At 39.3% G+C, this 21,230-nt stretch overlaps 1 protein-coding gene across 2 annotated transcripts; it reads left to right on the top strand.

Annotated features, from left to right (window-relative positions):
- The first annotated feature begins 20 nt into the window (after positions 1–20).
- On the top strand, positions 21–16,927 carry ABHD17B (abhydrolase domain containing 17B, depalmitoylase). Of its 2 annotated transcripts, none has more exons than XM_060762203.2 (4): positions 21–424; positions 8,545–9,019; positions 11,819–11,998; positions 12,537–16,927. In XM_060762203.2, the coding sequence occupies exons 2-4, from the start codon at positions 8,553–8,555 to the stop codon at positions 12,754–12,756; spliced, it is 867 nt and encodes a 288-aa protein (XP_060618186.1). In that variant the 5' UTR covers positions 21–424; positions 8,545–8,552; the 3' UTR covers positions 12,757–16,927. The 2 variants fall into 2 exon arrangements, with proteins under 2 accessions (XP_060618186.1, XP_060618187.1); XM_060762204.2 differs by lacking the exon at positions 21–424 and adding an exon at positions 725–1,024.
- Positions 16,928–21,230: the final 4,303 nt, after the last annotated feature.

Here is a 21,230-nt window from a genome sequence, read left to right as displayed (position 1 = left end):
CCAGGTCCGCCGGGCAGGGAGGCTTTGGCTCCGCCCCTTCGCCTCAGTCGGCAGCCTCCTCTAGAGGAGTTCTTCTGTCCTGCTTTCACCCAGGGAGCGAGCGAGCGGGCGGGCGGGCAAGGAGGAAGGTCGCTGCCTTTAGGCCGCATATCCGGCATCCGCTGAGGCATTCGGGCTTCCGTTTCCCACCGAAAGAAAAAAAAAAGAAACAAAAAAAGACCGGCGCGAGCTCCAGCGGTTCGGGTCTTCGCCGGAGGAGCGCGAGCCCTCGGCGGTTCCTCGGCCTGAAGGAGCCCTTGAAGGAGAGGAATTGGTCGGAGCGCGCGCGCTTCTGTGTGTCTGTGTGTGTGTGTGTGCGCGCGCGCTGCCGCCGGCCAGCGAGGCAGTTGGACGCACGCGCACAGGCGCGCGCTCGTAGTTGGAGGTGAGAGAGAGCGCGAGGAAAGGAAGGAAGGAGGGGGAGGCGCGTGGCAAAAGTGGTCGCTGAGGGAGGGGGGGGAGGAGAGAGAGAGAAAAAGAAGAAACAGAAGCCGGCAATGGCGGCGCCGGCTCTGACTCCCAATGGTCTCGGGCCTAATTGGTTGAGGCGGAACTGAAACAACTGGCGGCCTTGGTTGGCCTGTTGGGGGGAAAGAGGGGAGGCCTTCCTTCCCTTCTCGTTGAATCCCCCCCCTCTTAATTCCTCCCCCCCCCCCCCGCGCCATTTTCCCCACATAAAGCTGGCCAGGTTCTAGCGGGGATGCGCGCGCAACCCCGGCAGAGACCACCGACTGGACGTGCTGCCGCAGCCCTTTTACGCCTTCCTCCCCCCCCCCCATTCCCTTGATTTGGACTGGCCCGACCCCTGCGAAGTTGGGGGCGTAGACCCCTCCAAACCTCTCCTCGCAGGGGGAGGCGGCGGACAGAGGACAGGGAGACGCTCCTCCAGAGTCCCTGAGAAGTAGGCTCCCACCCTCGCGTCTTGGGGTTGAGTATCGATAACGTTGCCTGCCTTTCTCCACATCCCGCGGATTGAAAGAAAGGGGTACGTTCTCTACGCCCGGCGATTCCGAAGAAGAGGAGACCAAACCCTTGGTTGGGAATCAGCCAGCCTCATTTGTATGCGAGCCATCGCTTTGAGGAGGGGGATGTGTGCCTCACCAGCATAGCCAAACAGCACAGGCTTTATTTCTGAACAAAGCTTTTTTCCCCCCTTTCCTCCTTCTCCCTTTCCCTTTTTAGCAACCATTTCTAGCCCTTAATATCTAAATAGGAACCTCGTTTACATGATGGGAGGCTTGCTTGCTCCCCCCCCCCCCCCATTTTTTTTTAACTAGCCAGCTAAAACGATCCGGAAAACATGTTGGCAGCTGATGGTAGTTGAGGCTTCCTAAGCTTTCTGCCTTGTGATGGTGGAAAGAGGTACCAGTCTGGGAAAGTAAATTACACACAATGTGGGGTTTCAGTTGTTATGAATGGGGAGATTGTGTTTTGTTTTAATACAAAATGCTATACAGTGGTGCTAGGCTACATGTAAATATTAAATTCTTATTCAGTCATGCTTTAGTTTTGGGTAGTGACTTTCTTCATTCTCTTTTAAAAAACAATCCTGATTGTTTGAAAGAAAACAGATGTTTTAGGGAGTAGCTGGTTGGTGATGGTGCTGCCAAGATCAATGTTTCTTACAGTTTGGCATTACTTTCTACATGTTAGTCCACAAGGTCTTCATAAAACATACTCAGTTTTTGAAGAAAAATGAAAACAAATCATTTCCTAGTATCTCTACCACTGGTTCAAAGATTAGGAGGGTGAATATAGTCATCCAGTGTAATCCTTGACTATAGAATCATAGAGCTGGAACAGACCTCGTGGGCCATCCAGTCCAACCCAAAAGAGCAGGAAAATCACATTCAAAGCATCTAGCCCAGTGGTTCTCAACCTGGGGTCCCTAGATGTTTTTGGCCTACGACTCCCAGAAATCCTAGCCAGTTTACCAGCTGTTAGGATTTCTGAGAGTTGGAGGCCAAAAACATCTGGGGACCCCAGGTTGAGAACCACTGATCTAGCCTCTTTAAAAGTCTCCAAAGATATATTATATTAGTCTAGTAGACAGAGTTCACATTATAACTATATATATTTTTTGTTCATGGATATAGTTTACAGCCTAGGTATTCTTCATTATCTTTCATTTTAAGGTACCCAGTGATAAGCAATAAGTGCTATGGTTGTTTTCCATATTCTCTCTAAAATTACGCTTAATTTAAATAGGGACTTTGAATTATCTTTAGTCTCAAACACCTGTTTTTGGTACCCTTTAACTTCTGTCTTTGGCATTCCATGGTGATGACAGCTTCACTGGTAATTTACAGAATATATATGTGTATGTAAATAGTGCAGTGTACTTCATTAAACCATATAAATATTACTATTAATTACATATGCCTTAGGGGACTCCCAGTGTGGTCTGGTAGAATAATACAAACAATGCAATATTGCAAGACTAATTTGTATTCTACAAATGGAGCTGGCTAAGTTAAAATCTGACTTCATGAACTTTTGAAAATCAAGTAAGATACACATAGTGTGTCGAAACAGTGCATCAAAAATGGTTTGGTCACAAAAATGCTTTATTTACTTAATGTTGTTATCAATGAAGTGTCAAATTCACTCTTGATAGCTAATCCTATGCTTGTATCAGAAATAAATGGAAGAATATTCAGAAAAGAACACTTTTAAGCATGTTCCATCCATTGATTTTATCTGCTTAAGTGAAAAGCTATGCGGACTGTTTTCTATTATGCCAATTAGATCTAAAGGTTTTCTTTTGTCATTCCCCTTGCCATTCATCCACAATTAGTGATCTTCAGGAAGCTGGCAGAATAAAATGAATCAAAGCATCAACACAGATTGAATGCTGCCTATATCCATGCAGGGCTCATCTTGCTGGGTTTGCATGGACACTAGTGTAATAACAAGTGTCCTTCCATCATAGCAACTATGAAAGTAACGAGGATGCTGCTGGAATGGATACAAAATGGAATTGGAATTTCTGTCTCCTGCATCTAAAATAGTTTCCGAAGGCACATCTTCATCTTTGAAAAAACATATGTTTGTGTGCTTTCAAGTTATTCTGATTTATGGTGAACCTAAAGTGAACCATGGGGCTTTGTTAGCAAGATTTGTTCAGAGGTGCTTTGCCTTGCTCTGAGGCTGAGAGTGACTTGCCTAAGGTCACCCATTGGGTTTCCATGGCTGATCGGGAATTTGAACTCTGATCTCTAGAGTTATAATGCACCATGCTAGCTATTCTCTTGAATCACTGCACCATGCTAGCTATTCTCTTGGGCATAATTAATTTGTATTCTTGTGAATTCTTGAGTATAGATCACCTTGAATTTAGATATACTTTCTTTTGATTATACATGAAAGAAATGTATTATGCTGTAATGATGACCTGTAATATCTCAACTTGCTCTTACTTGAACTTTCAAAATATTTTAATTATTATTTTTGAAGGCCACCCTAATGATTGGTAGTTTGGTGTCTGTTCATAATTCAGTTGTTCAAAATTATGGAAATGTTTGTTTTTAACATAAAATTGATTCAGAGCATGGTTCTTCAGCAAACCTTGTTCTGGAGATGATGTAGGTGTCATTGAATTTTGTACAAATGAACTTTCCTTAAACTAGTACCCTCCTGAAACTTGCCCTTCAGCTCCCATGCGCTCTACTGAGCATGACATTAGGAATTATGGGAATTGTAGGTCAAAGCACCAGACTGACATAAGCTTACTCTTGCATTCTTGACCCGTGAAGTAATTGCATGGTGGAAGCAGAATACAGGGAAGTAAAGAATAGTTTCTTACCCCGTGTATGCTCCCACTAGAGCTACTTTTGATATCAACTAACTGGCCCAGAGTGCTGCTTTCTACTTTTGTGTTGCTCAAAACATTGCAATAGATAGAATTGTAGGAGACCACCACAGAATATATAAAGATGTGTAGTTCTATAGCTCAATCAGACAAAATTAAGGTCTGTATCTCAGTTACTATGGTTACCCTAGTATTTCTCAAGAAAAAGGAAACTTGTGATACAAAAGCTATGTTAATACTTTGCAGTGCTGTAAGTGGAGTGCTTTTTATCTTTCATAATGATTATAAAACTTTAAGCTGAAGTTACCTGAAAAACCCACTGTCAGGTAGGTACTGGCACAAATTTTAGTAAAAACAACTTGCATTTTAAAAGTGTATGTTTTGTATATCTAGGTTGAGTGAGCTCTTAGAGTATGAAGTATAGGTTAAATCTCCATTATCAGGAAATCCTAAATATTCCAAAAACTGGACGTTTTGGCTGCCAGCTGCCCACTTTTTGCTTTTAGGGAAAGGAGGCTAGTCACGCATCCATGCTGAATTTTTCCTTAAGAAGACGTGAGAGGGGGAAGGGAGGTGACAATGCATGGCATTGAGGTAGGTTCCCTAGAAACAACCACAAGGCCAAGTGTGGAGTGATTACATTCACTGCTACTTGTATCCAACCTAGAGAAAGAGAGAGAAAGGCTTGCAGGGGAATTTTCCCAGCTACTTTGCTAAAAGGGGAGAAAGTGTGTCCCCTTCCACTACCACCACCACCACCCCCCAATCTGGTCAGGGATCCTTGAAAAATTCTGCAGGCTCTGAACGCATGACTAGCCCTCTTTCCCCCATCCCTTATTAACTCAGTATATAAAAATAATAGTGTTCCAAACTCTGAAAAGATCCAAAGAATGTCTAGTCCCAAGCATTTAGATAAGAGAGGCTCAACCTTTATACATGTATGACCATAATGAAACAATTACATAGAATGATTTCCCCAAGTTATATGAAGCGTATGACACTGGCCATTTAGTGCTGTTGCTTTTCACCAGACAGGTTTTCTGGAAATACTTCTGAGTAAGTGTATTAGTAAGTGTATTAGTGCATAGGTTTATTCATATATTGCCTTAAAATTGCTTCCTGCAACCTATTAACTAATTCCGTTTTAAGAGAGCATACCTTGAGAGATAGGCACAGTGGGTGTAGCCCAGGTTCCTGTTTCTCATGTGGTGATCAGCAGTTTTCAGTTATAGCTATGAGATGTGGACATGATTCTTAGAGCAGTGAGAGTCATCACATGTGTTCTAGATAATTTCCTTTTGGTTTATTGAAAAATCCCAATAAACGCTGTGTAAAGGGAATGATAAACTCCTCTTTACATCAAGACAGGGGTCCAGCCTGCTTGAAGGAAGCTTTTGTGCGATCTCTGTAAAAATGCTTATTCTAGATCTCTCTATGTTGGATAGCTATCAAATGGTTCCTGATATTCCATTAACAGCAAGGTTGGCATGGTTCAACCTCTCAGTTGCATGCATATCTGAAAGAGAGCTTCACAGCTGGTTAGATGACATCTTTGATCATCTTATTAGGTGACATTTACTGGGAACGGGTTTGTCAATGTGGGTTTTGCTGGATTCTCAGTGACTTTACGTGTACTCAACAATAGTATCCTTGTGGGCAGTCTTGCTGGTGAGAGACACTGTTCGTCTGTTTTTTTTCCCTAGAGGGTAGAACCCAGAGTGTGGTGTTCTAAAACTCTTGCTTGAGTCTGTGTCTCTTGACTTGTGGAGTCCCTCGGGGTTCTGCTTTGTCCCATGTTGCTTGACATTTAAATGAAACCAGTGAGCGAGGTTTTACAGAGTTTGAGGCTTAGATGTCAAGCTTTATTTCTCCTTTCCTCCTGTTTCTAAGGAATAGGATTCTATGTTGAGCCAGGATCTGTCATCACTGATAGAATGAATAAAGGCAAACAAATTGAAGCTTTATCAAGGCAAGACTGAGCTGCTCCTGGTTATTAAAAAGGCAGATCTGGACATAGAGATTCAGATTGTGTTGGATGGGATTACACCTCCTGAAGATGCAGGTTTGCAGTTGAATATACTTCTGGGCTTATCGCTGAGTCTAGAGTTCTAGGTTTCACCAGTGACCAGGAGTATATTTGCACAGTTAAATCAAGTCTTATGAGCTTTGCCCATTCCTAGAAATGTCTGATCTGACCATGGTGACACTTTTTTTTTGTTATGTCAGGAGCGACTTGAGAATCTGCAAGTCGCTTCTGGTGTGAGAAAATTGGCCGTCTGCAAGGACGTTGCCGAGGGGACGCCTGGATGATTTGATGTTTTTACCATCCTTGTGGGAGGCTTCTCTCATGTCCCCGCATGAGGAGCTGCCTGAGTTACATGCCATTTGGATTACTGTAACACATTTTGTGGGGGGTTGCCTTTGAAAAAATGCCTGCCTGATCTTTAATTTATAATCTGAATTTGTTTCCAAAGATTATACTGTGAAACTTCTTTACTTTAATTGTATAAAATAGATTCTGGGGCTCTGGCGGCGGTAGCCTCTGGCTCGGAAAAGCAAGGAAGGGTCCAACACTGCCATTCTTGCCCCCTTTCTTTGTCTGACATTAGATGCTTCCATCCTTGCGGGCCCAGGCAACAGGAGGGGATGGCTGGGTTGAAAGAGGAAGGCTTTGAATGGGGTTCTGGCAGCAGCAGCAGCCTCCTCAAGAGTAAGGAAGGAAGGATTCAACATTAGGCAAAAAGAGAGGGGTTTCTTGAGAACCACCTGTGGTCCAAGGACAACTGGTTGGGAAACACTGCTCTAGAATAAAGGTAGATGTCTTCCTGAAGTTATAGATTGAGCACCTAATCTTTTAGTGGTCATACTTTGCCTTTACCGCAGTAGGGTGCAGACAGCTGCCTGCTAGGGATACACTAGCTAGGCTTCCTGATTTGAGTGGGGTGGGGGATTGGCCTTTGCAGCCCCTTCCAGCTCCATGATTCAGTGAAAATTTGGTAGCACTATTAAGGGAAATTGAGAGTATGAGTTCCATTCTAGACATATGTTGCCAGTCCTAGGTTTAGAGAGTGACATACTGGTTTGCCATCTCTTGATTCCATCTCAAATTGGCCTTTCAGGAAAGTTGACAAATTTTGAGACCATGATTTCAAATGGATGTTATTATGGGCAGCTAAACCAAGTCTTTTAACAAAAGATTTTGCAATATTCCTGTAGAAAATCACTTGTGAATGTAAAGACTTGAACAGTTTTTATTGCAAACATAATAGCTCTTTGGTTTTCTTAATACTCTTGATAAGATCACATGCACTCCTGAAGTAATAAATCATATGAGAACTAACAGTTGGTCCTCTATACCAGTGGTCACAGAAGTAAGTGGATGATGTCTACAGTGAATTGAATTAGTTAAAAAGAGGAAAAGTTACTACTACACACACAAGTCAAGTTGCCTCAAACTTTTAAAGGGGATAATTGAAATATTGCCATGAATCAGTTCAGGGACTAACTGAACTATTGCTATGAGGCTCATATGCAGACTTTCAAAATGTTTCTTAGCTAATAGTTTGTTTTACAAATGCATACATGTTTGTTGGGAGCCTCTGGTGGCGCAGCAAGTTCACAACTGGACTTAATGTCAGGGGAAAACCTTTACCTTTTTACATGTTTATTAATGTGGTATACTGGGTTTATTACTGAGGTTTGTTAGTGATATTTTACTCTCAGAGTTGTTGACAGCGTTAGCCAAACTTAGTGAGCTTCAGCCCTCTTCTAAGATTACGTTACCTTCAATTTTTTCACTCTCTGCTTCCCTTGCCCCCAAATCTCTGTAGATAGTTCTAGTGATCTATAACCAGCAATGCAAGTATTTGTTTTTATTGTGTCATTTGGAAAACTCTTTGTGGATCAGGGAAGAAATACCTGATAAATAAAATATAGTGGAGCATCCCATTCAATAAATTCACATTAATTCATAACAGGTGCTCTTCTTGAGTTTTGCTTAATGCATATTGGTGTTAGAGAACATTAAATCCTCTCAAATCCATTGTGGATCAGTGACAATTTTCTCCTTAGTGGCATTAGACCTGCCCAGTTGGTTGATAGACTAAGCTGTCTTCTCTTCATCTGTGTAAAAATCAAACCTTTACTGATGCCAGATTTGCTTCACTTTTGAGAATAGTTTAGCAGGGTAATTATAATGTTTTGGTGAAAATGAAAAACAGTCATAGCATTGGAAGGAGTCTTATGGACCATTGTGCTCAGCCCCTGCTTCATGTAGAAGCATGAGGCAGAACATCCCCATCAAGCAGTTGTCAAGCCTCTTTTTGTAGGCGTACAGAGAGAACTCCACCTCTCTAGGTAATTGCTGAACTGTTCTCAATGTATTTACATTTCCCCTCTACACTAATGCGAATATATGCCATTAACTGTATATACAGTTAAAACATATTTGGAACTCTTCTCAGAAACATTGAAAAATTGATGTATGAAAAAAAGTCTCAAAGTTTAAGAAAGCTCATTAGAAGTTTAGAAATCTTGAATGACCAAATGTAAAATTCTGTTGGTGATGTATGTGCTGTTGTGCTTGATTTTCTCCTCTCAACATGTTAAAATTCCTTTTATATTAGCTTTTTGAAAACATGTTTGTTGTACAGGAATTCACATGAAAGATAATGCATTCTTTCCTCTTGTTTCAGATTGGAAGATGAATAATCTTTCTTTTAGTGAACTTTGCTGCCTATTCTGTTGTCCACCATGTCCAGGAAAAATAGCATCCAAGCTGGCATTTTTGCCCCCAGACCCTACTTATACTTTGATGTGCGATGAGAGTGGGAGTCGTTGGACTCTACATCTTTCCGAACGAGCAGACTGGCAATATTCTTCTAGAGAAAAAGATGCCATTGAATGTTTCATGACTCGAACCAGCAAAGGCAACAGGATTGCCTGTATGTTTGTGCGTTGTTCCCCGAATGCCAAGTATACCTTGCTGTTCTCACATGGGAATGCTGTTGACTTAGGCCAGATGAGCAGCTTTTACATAGGACTTGGTTCACGGATTAATTGCAACATATTTTCCTATGATTATTCTGGATATGGAGCAAGTTCAGGAAAACCAACAGAGAAGAATTTGTATGCTGACATCGATGCTGCTTGGGTAGCTCTTAGAACAAGGTAAATAGATATATTATTGTACTATGTGTAGGAGCTGTTTGTACGCGCATTTAATAGTAAATTTAACTGTGAGAGTGGTCAGTGTATTTTCGTGAAGAAAAAGGGCATTCTCGGTTGAGTGTTAGCAAACATTGTATAGCACCAATAAATTCATGGGTTCATTCAATTAATACACCTCTGTTACCAAGGAGAACCAAGCTAGAGGCTTTCTTCAGAGAAATCTTACTTACTATTTTGTGTGTTCAGAAGATATGTTACTGCCTGTAACTGAAGACTTCACTATCAGGATTTAATGTCTGGATGTTTCCTTTAGTTCAAAGAAGTGGCAGGCTGTAATCCAAATTCTAGATATATCTATCCATTTATAAGGTCTCTGAAAAAACAGGTTTACTAAATAAATGAGGTTGCTGTGCATTCTTGAAAAACAGCGGTTTACTTTATCCAACTTTAAGATAACTTTAGAAATACTGAAAATGTTTCATTATTCTTTTTTCAATTCTGTTAATTGATCTAACCCTGCTTCCTTTTTAAAAGTGGCAATGGTTATCTCTCCTCACTCCTTAAGGGCTGTAGAGACAAATTCCACCATCACCCATGGCTTGATGGTTCCTCTGACACTTAATTGTTAAACGTGATATGCAGATTAATCAGATGGAAGTCTTTTTTTACAGTTGGAAATAGTACTATAGTACTTTGAAAGAACCCTTACCCAAGTTGGCCCCTCATTGGGGCTCCAGTCATTCTCTTTGCCCTTTTACCTGGTGGTGGCTGCCTTTCTAGACAAGTGGCTGTGTTGGTGAGTGAGTTCACTGCAATAAAGTGAAAAGTTCTTGGTTTCAATTTTTAAATGGAAACCATCTGACACAGTTGTAGAAAATAAAACCAGTAAAGTTTTAGTATATAACAGTTAAATGAAACACAAACTCTCTGAACACTCTCCACATTCCTACCTCCCAAAACACCAATCAAATTTCACCAATTCATCACTTCCTAACTGGCCTTCCCTTTCTTTGACTCTCCTAACTTTTTTACAGACAGACTTCTAGATTATAGTCTCTCCTCAGACTCCTCTTTTGTGAGCTGTATTTGGCTGGTTTGCCGAAGTTCCCACTTGAGAAATACTCATTTGGGAAAGGGGTTAGTCAAAACTAACACAAGGTATTCACCTGCTTAGCTGATAGCAATTGTATTTTGGCCCCAGTGAATGGCTTGGTTGTTACTTATGAATTATGAAATCCAGATCTCTCAGAGAGGAGCTAAAGCTTGAGATTTTCTATTCAGATAGTCAGGAAAAAAACCTTTTCTATCTGGTTAACTTGTGTTTTGGTGATATATAAATGAGACTTGCACTGACGCTGGTTGATATTTCTGAGGCACCATGCAGGGATTATCTGGGTTAACCTGTGTTTTGGTGATATATAAATGAGACTTGCACTGAGGCTGGTTGATATTTCTGAGGCACCATGCAGGGATTAACTAATTTCTGCATTCATCATCCGCAGGTGAATTTTTAAGACCTTTCTGCTGCCAGGTATTTATCCTTTGCAGTGTTCTAACACATGTTGATTGCTTGAAAGTACATCTAAGGATAGAAGACAATTGTGACACTATTAACTTTTCCGTTTCCCCCCACCTAATGGAGGGTTTGCCTTTTAAACATTTGACAGATTTAGATTGAGTCAAACTGAATCATCATTTCTTACTGACTGTACTTGGGATTCTGCCTAATATGCAGAATTATATGAATTTGAAAAATTATGAGCTTTTGTTTTCTGACATATTATTGGAAACTGGGTACATGAAGATTGGAAAACACATCACTCTAGAAACAAGACAGGAATGCAGTGGACAAATGATCATTATGTGAAACACTTTCATGATTAAAAGAAAGCAAGTAGTGCTGTCACCAATGAATTTCTGGGTACCTTTTTATTCATAAGTGTAATTTCAGACTGCATGTGGGAGGCATTTCAGAAATTTCTGTTTCGGCAGTAGAAGTGAGTGTTTTAATAGTTGTAAACAGTGCATTCATGATAGGTAAGTGGTGATAATAGAAGAGTACCTTTGATAATGAGGCAAGTTTACATGTGGGAAAAGTTTTCTGTGGATAAGTAAATAGAAGCATGGAAATGTAGAAGAAATATGAATAAAACTGTTATTTGTTTTCTTTTAATTGTGTGTTTTTAACCATTTGATTTTATTGATAATTTAATTATTAATTACATTTTAGCTTTCATGTGACATGTTTTGAGCTGCAACTGTTTTAACTTTTATGAATTGCTTTGTGTCCCTAATTGGGAAAAGGCAGGATATAAATGATGATAGGATTATTAAAAAAAATCAGTTGTGTACATTCCCTAAATTATTTATTTAGTATAACTAAGGATAAGATTTATTAGAAAACTAGGATGCATCTGAGGAATTAAATTGAGGCAGCCAGTGTCTCTAAGCTTACACTGCATGTCACTTGGCAATGTGGTCAGAAAGTGTCTTCTTTCATGCAGCCTCTTCTCCAAAAATGGAGGCCCTCCTAAAAATCTGCGAGATGTGGGATGGAGAATGGGTTGGAAATTATTGAGGTTGGCATGGCTGGCTTATTGGAACAGGGAATATATAACATTTTCTTGCAGGTCCCAAATGTCTGCCTTTCTTTAAAAGTGTAATTTCAAATTAAATGCCATGTGTGTCCCAGGGTGCTTTGATCTACTGGGATTTCTCAGCATGCTCATTCATATAGGTAGTGGCTACTTTATTTTTCTGACATATGTCAAGTTTGAAATATCCTAATTGTTTTTTCAGGTACGGAATTCGCCCTGAAAATGTGATTATATATGGCCAAAGCATTGGAACAGTGCCATCTGTGGATCTTGCTGCTCGTTATGAAAGTGCTGCTGTAATTCTTCATTCTCCTCTGACTTCGGGAATGCGAGTAGCTTTTCCTGATACTAAGAAGACCTACTGCTTTGATGCATTCCCAAAGTAAGATGTAGTATTCTTAAAAGGCCTTAGAGATAAGCTATTTGGCATGTTCTTCACATAAAAGCCAGGCACTAAACAAGAAAATGAGAAGTTTCACCCACAGCCATTTGAATTTGGTTTTACAGTAAATATGTTTGTACAGTATATTAATTTAAGTATATTGGTTGCAGCTAACCCTATCTCTTTGAATGCAAGGATTATTTATGCTCGTGGAGGTCTCAGAGGGACACTTTCTCTAGTTTCCCCTATAGCACTTCTCACTATGTTCCTTTAAGTCTACCTGTTTCCTGAAACCGTATGGGAAGTGGAAGAGGGGATTGCAAAATGCATTGAGCTGCATTGCCTCCTTCCTGGAGCACCAGCAGAATGCTGCAGATTTTTGAAATAATCTCTCTATTTCTATTATGAAATGTAATATACCACCTGAAAAATATTAGTTATTGGGTGATTTAAAAATAACATTTTAAACAAATTGTGTGACAGCTGTTTGTAACATTGTGTATTCTTGCATACTAATTCTTTTTCTATGTTCTTGTAGCATTGACAAGATTTCTAAAATAACATCTCCAGTGTTAATAATCCATGGGACTGAAGATGAAGTGATTGACTTTTCACATGGCTTAGCTTTATTTGAACGCTGCCAAAGGCCTGTAGAACCACTGTGGGTAGAAGGAGCAGGACACAATGATGTTGAGCTTTACGGACAATATCTTGAAAGATTGAAACAGTTTGTGTCACAGGAACTTGTGAATTTGTAAACTGCTTTGTATAGTTACATGCTGGTGAATTTCTTTGCAGAACTGCAGATCTTGATAACCACAGCATGAAACCTGATGGTTTTGTTTTCAAATCAGGTCAGTTGCCTTCATATGTGTACAGGTAATGATTTGTAAACATAAATTAATGAAGGTTTTGATACCAGTATTAACTGGAAAAACAGATAAGGAGGGCAAGCTTGTGTAGTTCACATATTTTGCGCAAGTTTTCTTAAGCTATACATAAGTCAATTTGCAAGTTTTTCTTAAGATGTACAAAAATAAAGTGAAATTTTATGTAAAATCAGATGCTGTAAAAGTGTTGCCAAATGCTTTAGCATATCAGAAAGAAGGTTGTATACAATATTTTTAAAACATCTCAGATTTTACTGTGACCTATTCTGTTGCACAAGTGTAATTGAATCAGTTGTAAAGCAAAAAATAGCCATTACATTTGAAGGAATATGAAAGAAGAATGAAAATAACCACTGGAACTTGCAGTCCCTGTTATAGCAGAGCAAGTCAAAATAAGGGTTTTATAATCTTTCATGTCTTATTCTTAATGTTTCTCTTTTCCCGAACCATTACTGGCTGAAAAAACTATTTGACCATTGTTGCTTTGCAAAACAAAGACCCAAAATCTTGATTCTCTATTAACATTGTCCATATTAAAATAACAAAATACCAACTTCAATGGATCATTGGGAATCAATAAGAAATTTAAAAATCTTTTTATGTGGCTACTTGGCCATTTTGAAATTATGTAAAGAAGGATAAAAATAAAAACTAATATTTGTCTGACTTTTTTTACTGGCAAATGTGCAAAGTTGCAATTTGCCATTTTTGATTTAAATGTTTGTAAATGTAAAACTAATTGTTTCAATTATTCTGAGAACTCAACTAATGTACTCCTCTATAGTGAAAACGAATGTCGACAACTCTAGTAAAATAAGTTGCCTTTCCCTTGAATACATCTTGCTTGAATAAAATATAAACTAGACCTAAAATGTAGCCTAATTTGTTAACAAACTAATACTCAAGTACACACTGTGCTTCTAATTTTAAAGCCTTACATAGTTTACTCATTCTGCTCATTTTTGTGATTGTCCAGGAATATTGTATAATGTATGTATTGTGAATGCTTAGATTTGAATGTGTTCAGCCTGAATAAGAGAAATTCCATACAGTTGATGCTCAGCTTTTCCTGCAAACCTTAACTGTAGGCTCTTGGTCAGCTTATTCTCTGTGACACCAAAGAGCCAGAACGATTCCTAATGTGACTAAAACATCTTGCCAAAATCTGCTGGTTCTACTCATATGGACATGTGCTTCCCTTTTCCAGGTGTCTATCCTATGTTCGTCATCCACATCTACTTAACAGTTGGCTTGATTCAAGGCATTATGTTAGTGTATAGTTTGATTTTTATGCAAACTCAATCTAACTTATTAATCTATTGAGTAACTATGTTTTCTGAATGAAGGACCGAACATGAGTAAAGTGTTTTAAGCCTTGTCATAGTGGATGGCAAATGTTTTCATAGTTACTGGATTGCAGTGTATCCTCTGCATAGAGTTCACTGTAATGAAATGAAATGCCAAGTGTGATGTAATACATTTCATACTCTTCTCTATATCCTGCAGACCCCATGTGGAGAGAGGAGGGAAATCCTACCATTTTCACAATAGCTTTTTTGTACTCTGAAACATATGAAGATTTGTTCACATAGTTCCCAGTGTGGGAGACAATGTGTTGGCAGGGGAGAAGTAAAGAAAGAAATAGCATCTAATAAAAAATCTAGCTTGTTAAATACATTGGTGTGGCTCCACATCTAGTCATAACTAAAGTAGAATCAGTGTTATTATTCTAAATATATAAGACTTATTCCTATTCATTAATACTGTAAACTAAATCTGCACTGATTTTGCTTTACACTCAGTGAGATATTTTGATTTGGCTAACTATCAGTTTGATAGGTTTTTTAAAATGACAGTATAGAGAGAAATCATATCTAGTAGTTTGCACATTGTATTGAGCCTCAAGAACAAGGTTCAGATCTCTGCTCTGCTATGGAAACCCCCACTCTGATCTCAGGAAGACAAAGGCAAACCCCCTGTGAACAAACCTTGCCAGGAAACCCCTATGATAATGTTGCCTTAGGGTCTCCAAAGGTTGGGAACAACTTAAAGGTACACAACAACAGTATAATAGGATAAGCATAGATCCATAACTATGTGTCTATAGAAAGCATCACAGAATTTGATGGAGTGCAAGTAGCATTTTTATAAACTTGATCTATAAAGCTTAAATATTATTTTGTTCTATTAAAGTAAAGTGAGCTGTCCTTTAAGAAAAGACAAAATCTTAAAAATATCTTGCTTCAATTCAGTGTATTTAATTATTCAGTCCTTCCAGAAAGACTGCTAAATTTTCAAAGATCTCTAAGTTGCATCCCTGACATATTGTTTCCAAATCTTTTCGTTACCAAATGACCATAATAAAGGGAACTCAGTTAATACTATTTTTCCAAATAAAAAGCTACTATAGCAAAGGTCAACTCAATTATGTCAGTACACATACACTTACATTCCCTCAATGCACTGTTGAACTGCAATTCTCATCATTCAACCATTTATTAGGCTGGTTAAAGTTTCTTGGATTTGCAGTTCAACAGCAGCTGTTGGTCCAGATTTTAGGGGAAGGAAGGATATCAGGCATGAAAGCAAAACATGTTGTTAGGCAAAGTACTACCTCAGACCAGTCTTGTTACTTTTAGGAAATGTCAGATTCCATATTTGGAAGTGAGTTTCAGAGATTATTATGGATGTGTTGCATTATAACAGCCTAAACCTAAACCAGCCAAGAATACTATAAACAAAACAGTGATGTGAGTAGCAACATATCTGCTATTGGAGGTTGCTTACTGTTATTATCTTGTTCTCTGTAGGTCAAATGTTTGTAGGTTTTACCTATACTACATGCATTTCCAATTTCTTTTGACTTAAAATTTCCATTGGCACCATACTGCATGTTCAGTGGCTGGAGTGATGGAAGTTGTAATCTTCATCTAGAAGCTTCAGGTTGAGGAATATTGCTCTGTTTTGTTTTTGGACACAAATACAATTAGGCAAATCGAAAGATTCCTGTAGGATGGGTCTAGCTGTATCAACACAAGTTAGATGTGATTATGACCATGTTGCAGAATATGAATTTGCCTTGCAGCATTGTTTGAAGTTAGAGGCAAGAGGTCCCCTGATTCTGTCTCACAGATTTTTATCAGCAAGAAAGAGGCAGGCTACAGTTCTTGAACATGGCAGTAATAGTGTCAAAGGCTTTTGTAGTACACATTTTCCCCATTTATATCAGGAGAAACATACCAGGACTAATTCCCAGTAACAGGACCTACTGGCCATCTGTGAGAATTAAATGATGCTTTCTGGTAATTAAGGTACAAATTTTGAAAACAAATTGACTTACAACCAGAGAACCATTTTTAATTTTTGCACAATGCTTTTGGAAGGGTGATATCGAACTTCATGTGGCCTTTTTGTCAAGACCTAAGTATAGTTTTTAATATTTTACTTCCAGTGGAGCTTTGCACGGATATTAAAGTTGAGCCCTGTTAACATCGCAAGATATATAGTTTTATGTATGACCAGATTCTGATTCCCTGGAACACTTTGTAGGGCTGCTAGTGGCAACCAAAATAACTTAGAATACTAATCAAGAAGCCACTGACCAGAAAAGTTGTCATCCTTTGTTTGGGTTTAAGTCTAAAAGGCATGGGGAGGAGGGAAACATCAAGGCTGTCAGGCTTGAGAGCAAAAAGGGCACAGACTGTCGGGCAGTACTACCTCAGACCAGTCTTGTCACCTTTAGGATATTTTGAACTCTGTATGTGGAAGTGTGCTTCAGAGATTATTATGGATGTCTTGCATTATTACAAAGCCTAAGCCAGCCAATGTGAGATCTAGAATATTTACATTATTTCCAACCTTTTTAAATAAAAATATAACACAGTATTGACTAACTTCTTTGCTTCTGTTCCTTCCCTTTTGTTAAGATCGGGTTACTCCAAAATCAGGTCTAAGCATTAGCCGCTGTTAACTCTGTTTAAACATTCTGCTAATCATTGTTCTTTAAGATGATTCAAATAAAGGCTAGCTTTTGACTATACTGTTCCAGCCGTGTTGATGTGACTCAGCTTTGTAGCACTCACTTCTGTATGCCAGGGACAGAGGCAAAAAGATGATTTTATACTGATCTGCAGAAGTGCATTTTACAATATAGAAACACTGCTTTCAGTAACAATTACTCCTTTGGGTTTTCTCTTCAGATAATTTGTAGCATGTGAAGTTGAATTGGTGGCTTATTTTTTTTGCCAACAGCATGTGATGTTTATTAATTTGGTTCAGCATTCATTTAGGGGAAAAAAAACAGAGTATGAACTCTGAAAATGGGGTGGAGATATAATCTTTGATCTCTTTTGTGTGCCCTGTTGGATTCAGGATTTGTGCCTGCTATTTGCAGTTGGAAGAAGGCTCACACTGATGTCATAGGGATCTTCCCTCTCATTGCAAATGGGAGAAATAATTGGGACTGTGACAGAAAAAGGATTAAAGCCACTACTACAAAAGGATTAAAGCTTTCCACTCCAGCAACTTAAGTTTAGAAAATCTATGCCAGATCGGATCCATTACATAATATCATATGCAGTTGGCCAAAAACGTCCACATTAACTCTGAACAATATTTTCGATTTCATGAGATCACAATTTTCAGTCTCATGACCTGCATATAAAAGATGTTTTTGTTCAAAAACACATTTCCTATTTAAAAGTATGAATATGGCATTGAAATATCTGAAACTATCAAATCGGAAGACTATAACAGTATGTTAGATAGGAACAAAACTGAATTATGCGTAAAAGTATATCCTTTGAAATTGGTGGGACATGGCAGTAACAAAATTAATATTTACATGATCTAGAAAACATGCTAAGAAACTCAAATATTTAGAAATTCCAATTCTAAATCTAATTATTTGCTCACAAGACAGTAACAGTAAAGGTTTCCCCTTGACGTTACTTCTAGTCATGTCTGACTCTGGGGGGTGGTGCTCATCTCCATTCCTAAGCTGAAGAACCAGCATTGTCTGTAGACGCCTCCAAGGTCATGTGGCCGGCATGACTGCATGGAGCACCGTTACCTTGCCGCCGAAGCGGTACCTATTGATCTCACATTTGCATCGTTTTGAACTGCTAGATTGGCAGAAGCTGGGGCTAACAGCGGGAGCTCACCCCGCTCCCTGGATTTGAACCGCTGGCTTTTCGGTCAGCAAAATGGTTTAATCTGCTGCAGTACCTGGTGCTCCTAACAAGACAGACAGCTAACATATTACAGTTATTCATGAAGGGTGTCATAAATATGGGCCAATCAAGTTCTGTGCAAATATGTGAAACAGGCCTCATGACTAAATAAATGTGTAGGAGTGCAGCAGGCTTCTATGCTGATCCTAGGAAACAGCACTATGGTAATTTGCAGGATGATACTAAGATTTATAGGATGTATTGGTTAGCTTCAACTCCTTCCTCCTATATTTTGTATCCTAAGAATGCCTACCTTGGGCTGCTGTCTCATGCCTTTGGGCTGCTGTCTCAGAAAATGGGAAGCAAGTGGATTATGCTGGCTATTGTAAGACGTTCTCTATAAAAAGTTAGAACAATGAACTTTTTTTACCCTATTTGAATGTATGGAATGCTACATTCCTCTAATAGTGGCATGCATCTTCTGTTTGTGACCTTTTGTATGCATTTTCTGAGCAGGCTGAATGGTAGATAGTATTAGATTAGCATGCACAACAGGTTTTTTTACTGCTAAAACCAGGCATGCCAAACACATTTTTGGAGCGAATACATTTCTGAAGGAAAACACAATGGCTTAACTCCCCCTCCTAATCACATAGTTACAGTTCTGAGCATCATTCTCAGGTGCAAAAATCTCAGACAACATTTTCAAACCAACTGCCTTCTGCCAAGTAGGATATGTGACCATCCTATCTAAAACCCTTGCCTGGCCAGAATAGCCCAAACGGGTGCAACTACACTGGAATTAACACAATGTTTACACTACTTTAACTGCCATGTCTCAATGCTATGAAATCTGAGAGTTATAATTTTTACTGTAATCTTTACCTTTGCTTGCCAAAGAGTGCTGGTGACCCACCAAAATACAAATCCCAGGAGTCCATAGTACTGAGCCATGGCAATTAAAGTGGTGTCAAACTGCATTACCTCTACAGTGTGGATGCACATTTTGTTGTCCTTGAGAAAATATACCTTTCCTGATCAGCAGCCAAAAACACAGCTCTATGAATAAAAAATAGGGTGACCACCAGCCTCCTTCCAAATTATCTGTATGACGGTTTATATATTCAGTTAGACAATCACAAAAATCTCCAAATGTAATGAAAATCTGTCCAGATATATACATGAGTGTGCAGTAACAAGCAGGCAGAAACTTGATTTTTATTTTAATCCAGGGTGTCTCAAAAGTCGCCATACATAGGGAAAAATGGGAAAATTCAGCCAAATATACCTTTATTAACTAAATATTTTAAACAAAATTTTACAAAATATTGTCCTATGTATGGAGGCTTTTAGGACACCCCGTACTTACGGCAACACATCAAAAGTATAATTGCTAAAATTTAACTCAAATTCTTTTCCATACCTTTGTATAAATAAAAATAAACAGAATCACTAATCCAGGCATGGGCAAACTTTCTAACTTGGAAGCCATATGGTGGGATGGAGCAGGCTGGGAGGGAGGGGGCTCTCCCCAAGTCCCCTCCTTCCCCTTTCCTCCACTATCTCTTCTCTTTTGGAGGCAGAAAGTGAAGACGGGAAATGTTTGGATCCCAAAAGGTTTAGCCTTAGGATGAGATGGTAGACAGGAAAGAAAAAAGTGCCTCCATTAGACTTCTGTAACTCCTGATATAGAATCCTAGAGCTGGAGGAGACCCCCAAGGGCCATCCAGTTCAACTCCTGCCATGCAAGAAGGCACTATCAAAGCACTCCCAATAAAGAAAGAAGGTGGAGGAGACTCCACCACACTCCGAGGCAGCCTACACTACTCTCCAACTGCTCTTATTCTCAGGAAGTGCTTCATCTTTTCAGTCGAATCTCTTTCCCTGCCATTCGAAACCACTGCTTCATTGTGCCCTGGTCTCTAGAGCAGCAGAAAGTCAGTTTTTCCCTCCTCCTTAATAGGACACCCTTTAAAATCTTGAAACATGGCTCTCATGTTCCCTCTCTGCCTTCTCTTCTCCCAGCTAAACATCCCCCAGGAGCAAAAAGAGGAAGGAAAAAGAGAAGGAAGGAAGGGAGGAAGAGAAGATTGAAGGGTGGAAAGGGGAGGGGGTAGGGAGGAAAGGGAAAAGTAAGGAATGGGAAGGAAAGAAAGAAGGAGAAAGAGACACGGAAAGGAGGGAGGAAAGGGAAGGATGAAAGGTAATGAAGGAAGGAGGGGAGGAGGTAGAAAGTGGGAGGTGAGGGAGGAAGGAAGGAAAGAGAAGGAAATGATAGGATGGTAAGAGAGAGGAGCCCCCCCCCCCCACCACCACCACCACCAGTCTGCGTTTGCCTATCCCTGCGCTAATCCCTCAATCCACAGTGAATTTCATGTACATAAAATATTGTCAGTTTTATCTTAAACTGGATTTGGTGAATATCCAGTCCACAGTTTTGAATGATGTAGTCAGAAAGACTAACAGACAAAAATATAACTTTTATTTATAGAACTCTGGTGCATCACACCTTAGCATTAAGTGGCACACTTTTATCATCCATAGAAAGTAGGTCTTCATAACCAGCTTTTTCATGTGCATTTTAAATTAAATGAACTCATGCCCTCTGCTGACACATAACTGTATTGCCAAGATGACTCATGATGGTAACTATTCCAGAAACCTGATATTGGTTATTATATAGGCTTTAGATTTAATGCAAAATAGCTACCCCAAACCAGCTCAAAGCTTCGTACTGGTACATAAAAACCTGAAGGAAGGAGGGAATGCCTCTGTTTAAATCTCAAACAACAAAATACATCAGGTTTATATGTTCTTTAAAATGACCCCATATTCTGTGACACACTAAGGTAAGCTACAGTAGCCATGGATTTGGCAGTGGTAAGCATATGTTCAAATGTATTAACTAAGTATAATATCTAATAACAGCCAATGATTATCCAGTTGGTCCTTTGTTTCCACGGATTCTTGATTTTGCCATTTTATATATGCCACTGTATATAATGGGACCTGAGCTTCAATGGATTTTGGAATCCATAAAGGGGATTCCAAACCCTAGTAGATACCAAGGCACCACTGTACAATACATTCTGTTGGGCTGCAGAGAAAACTCAATGTTCAGACTACACAGAGAAGCCACTGAAATCCACAAGCATGTGAACAATTTCAACA

The sequence above is a fragment of the Anolis sagrei genome, chromosome 2, assembly GCF_037176765.1.
Source record: "Anolis sagrei isolate rAnoSag1 chromosome 2, rAnoSag1.mat, whole genome shotgun sequence".
In the NCBI taxonomy this organism is placed as follows: Eukaryota; Metazoa; Chordata; class Lepidosauria; order Squamata; family Dactyloidae; genus Anolis; species Anolis sagrei.
The sequence above is the reverse complement of the archived record's forward strand: the minus strand, read 5'-3'. Positions and strand labels throughout refer to the sequence as shown.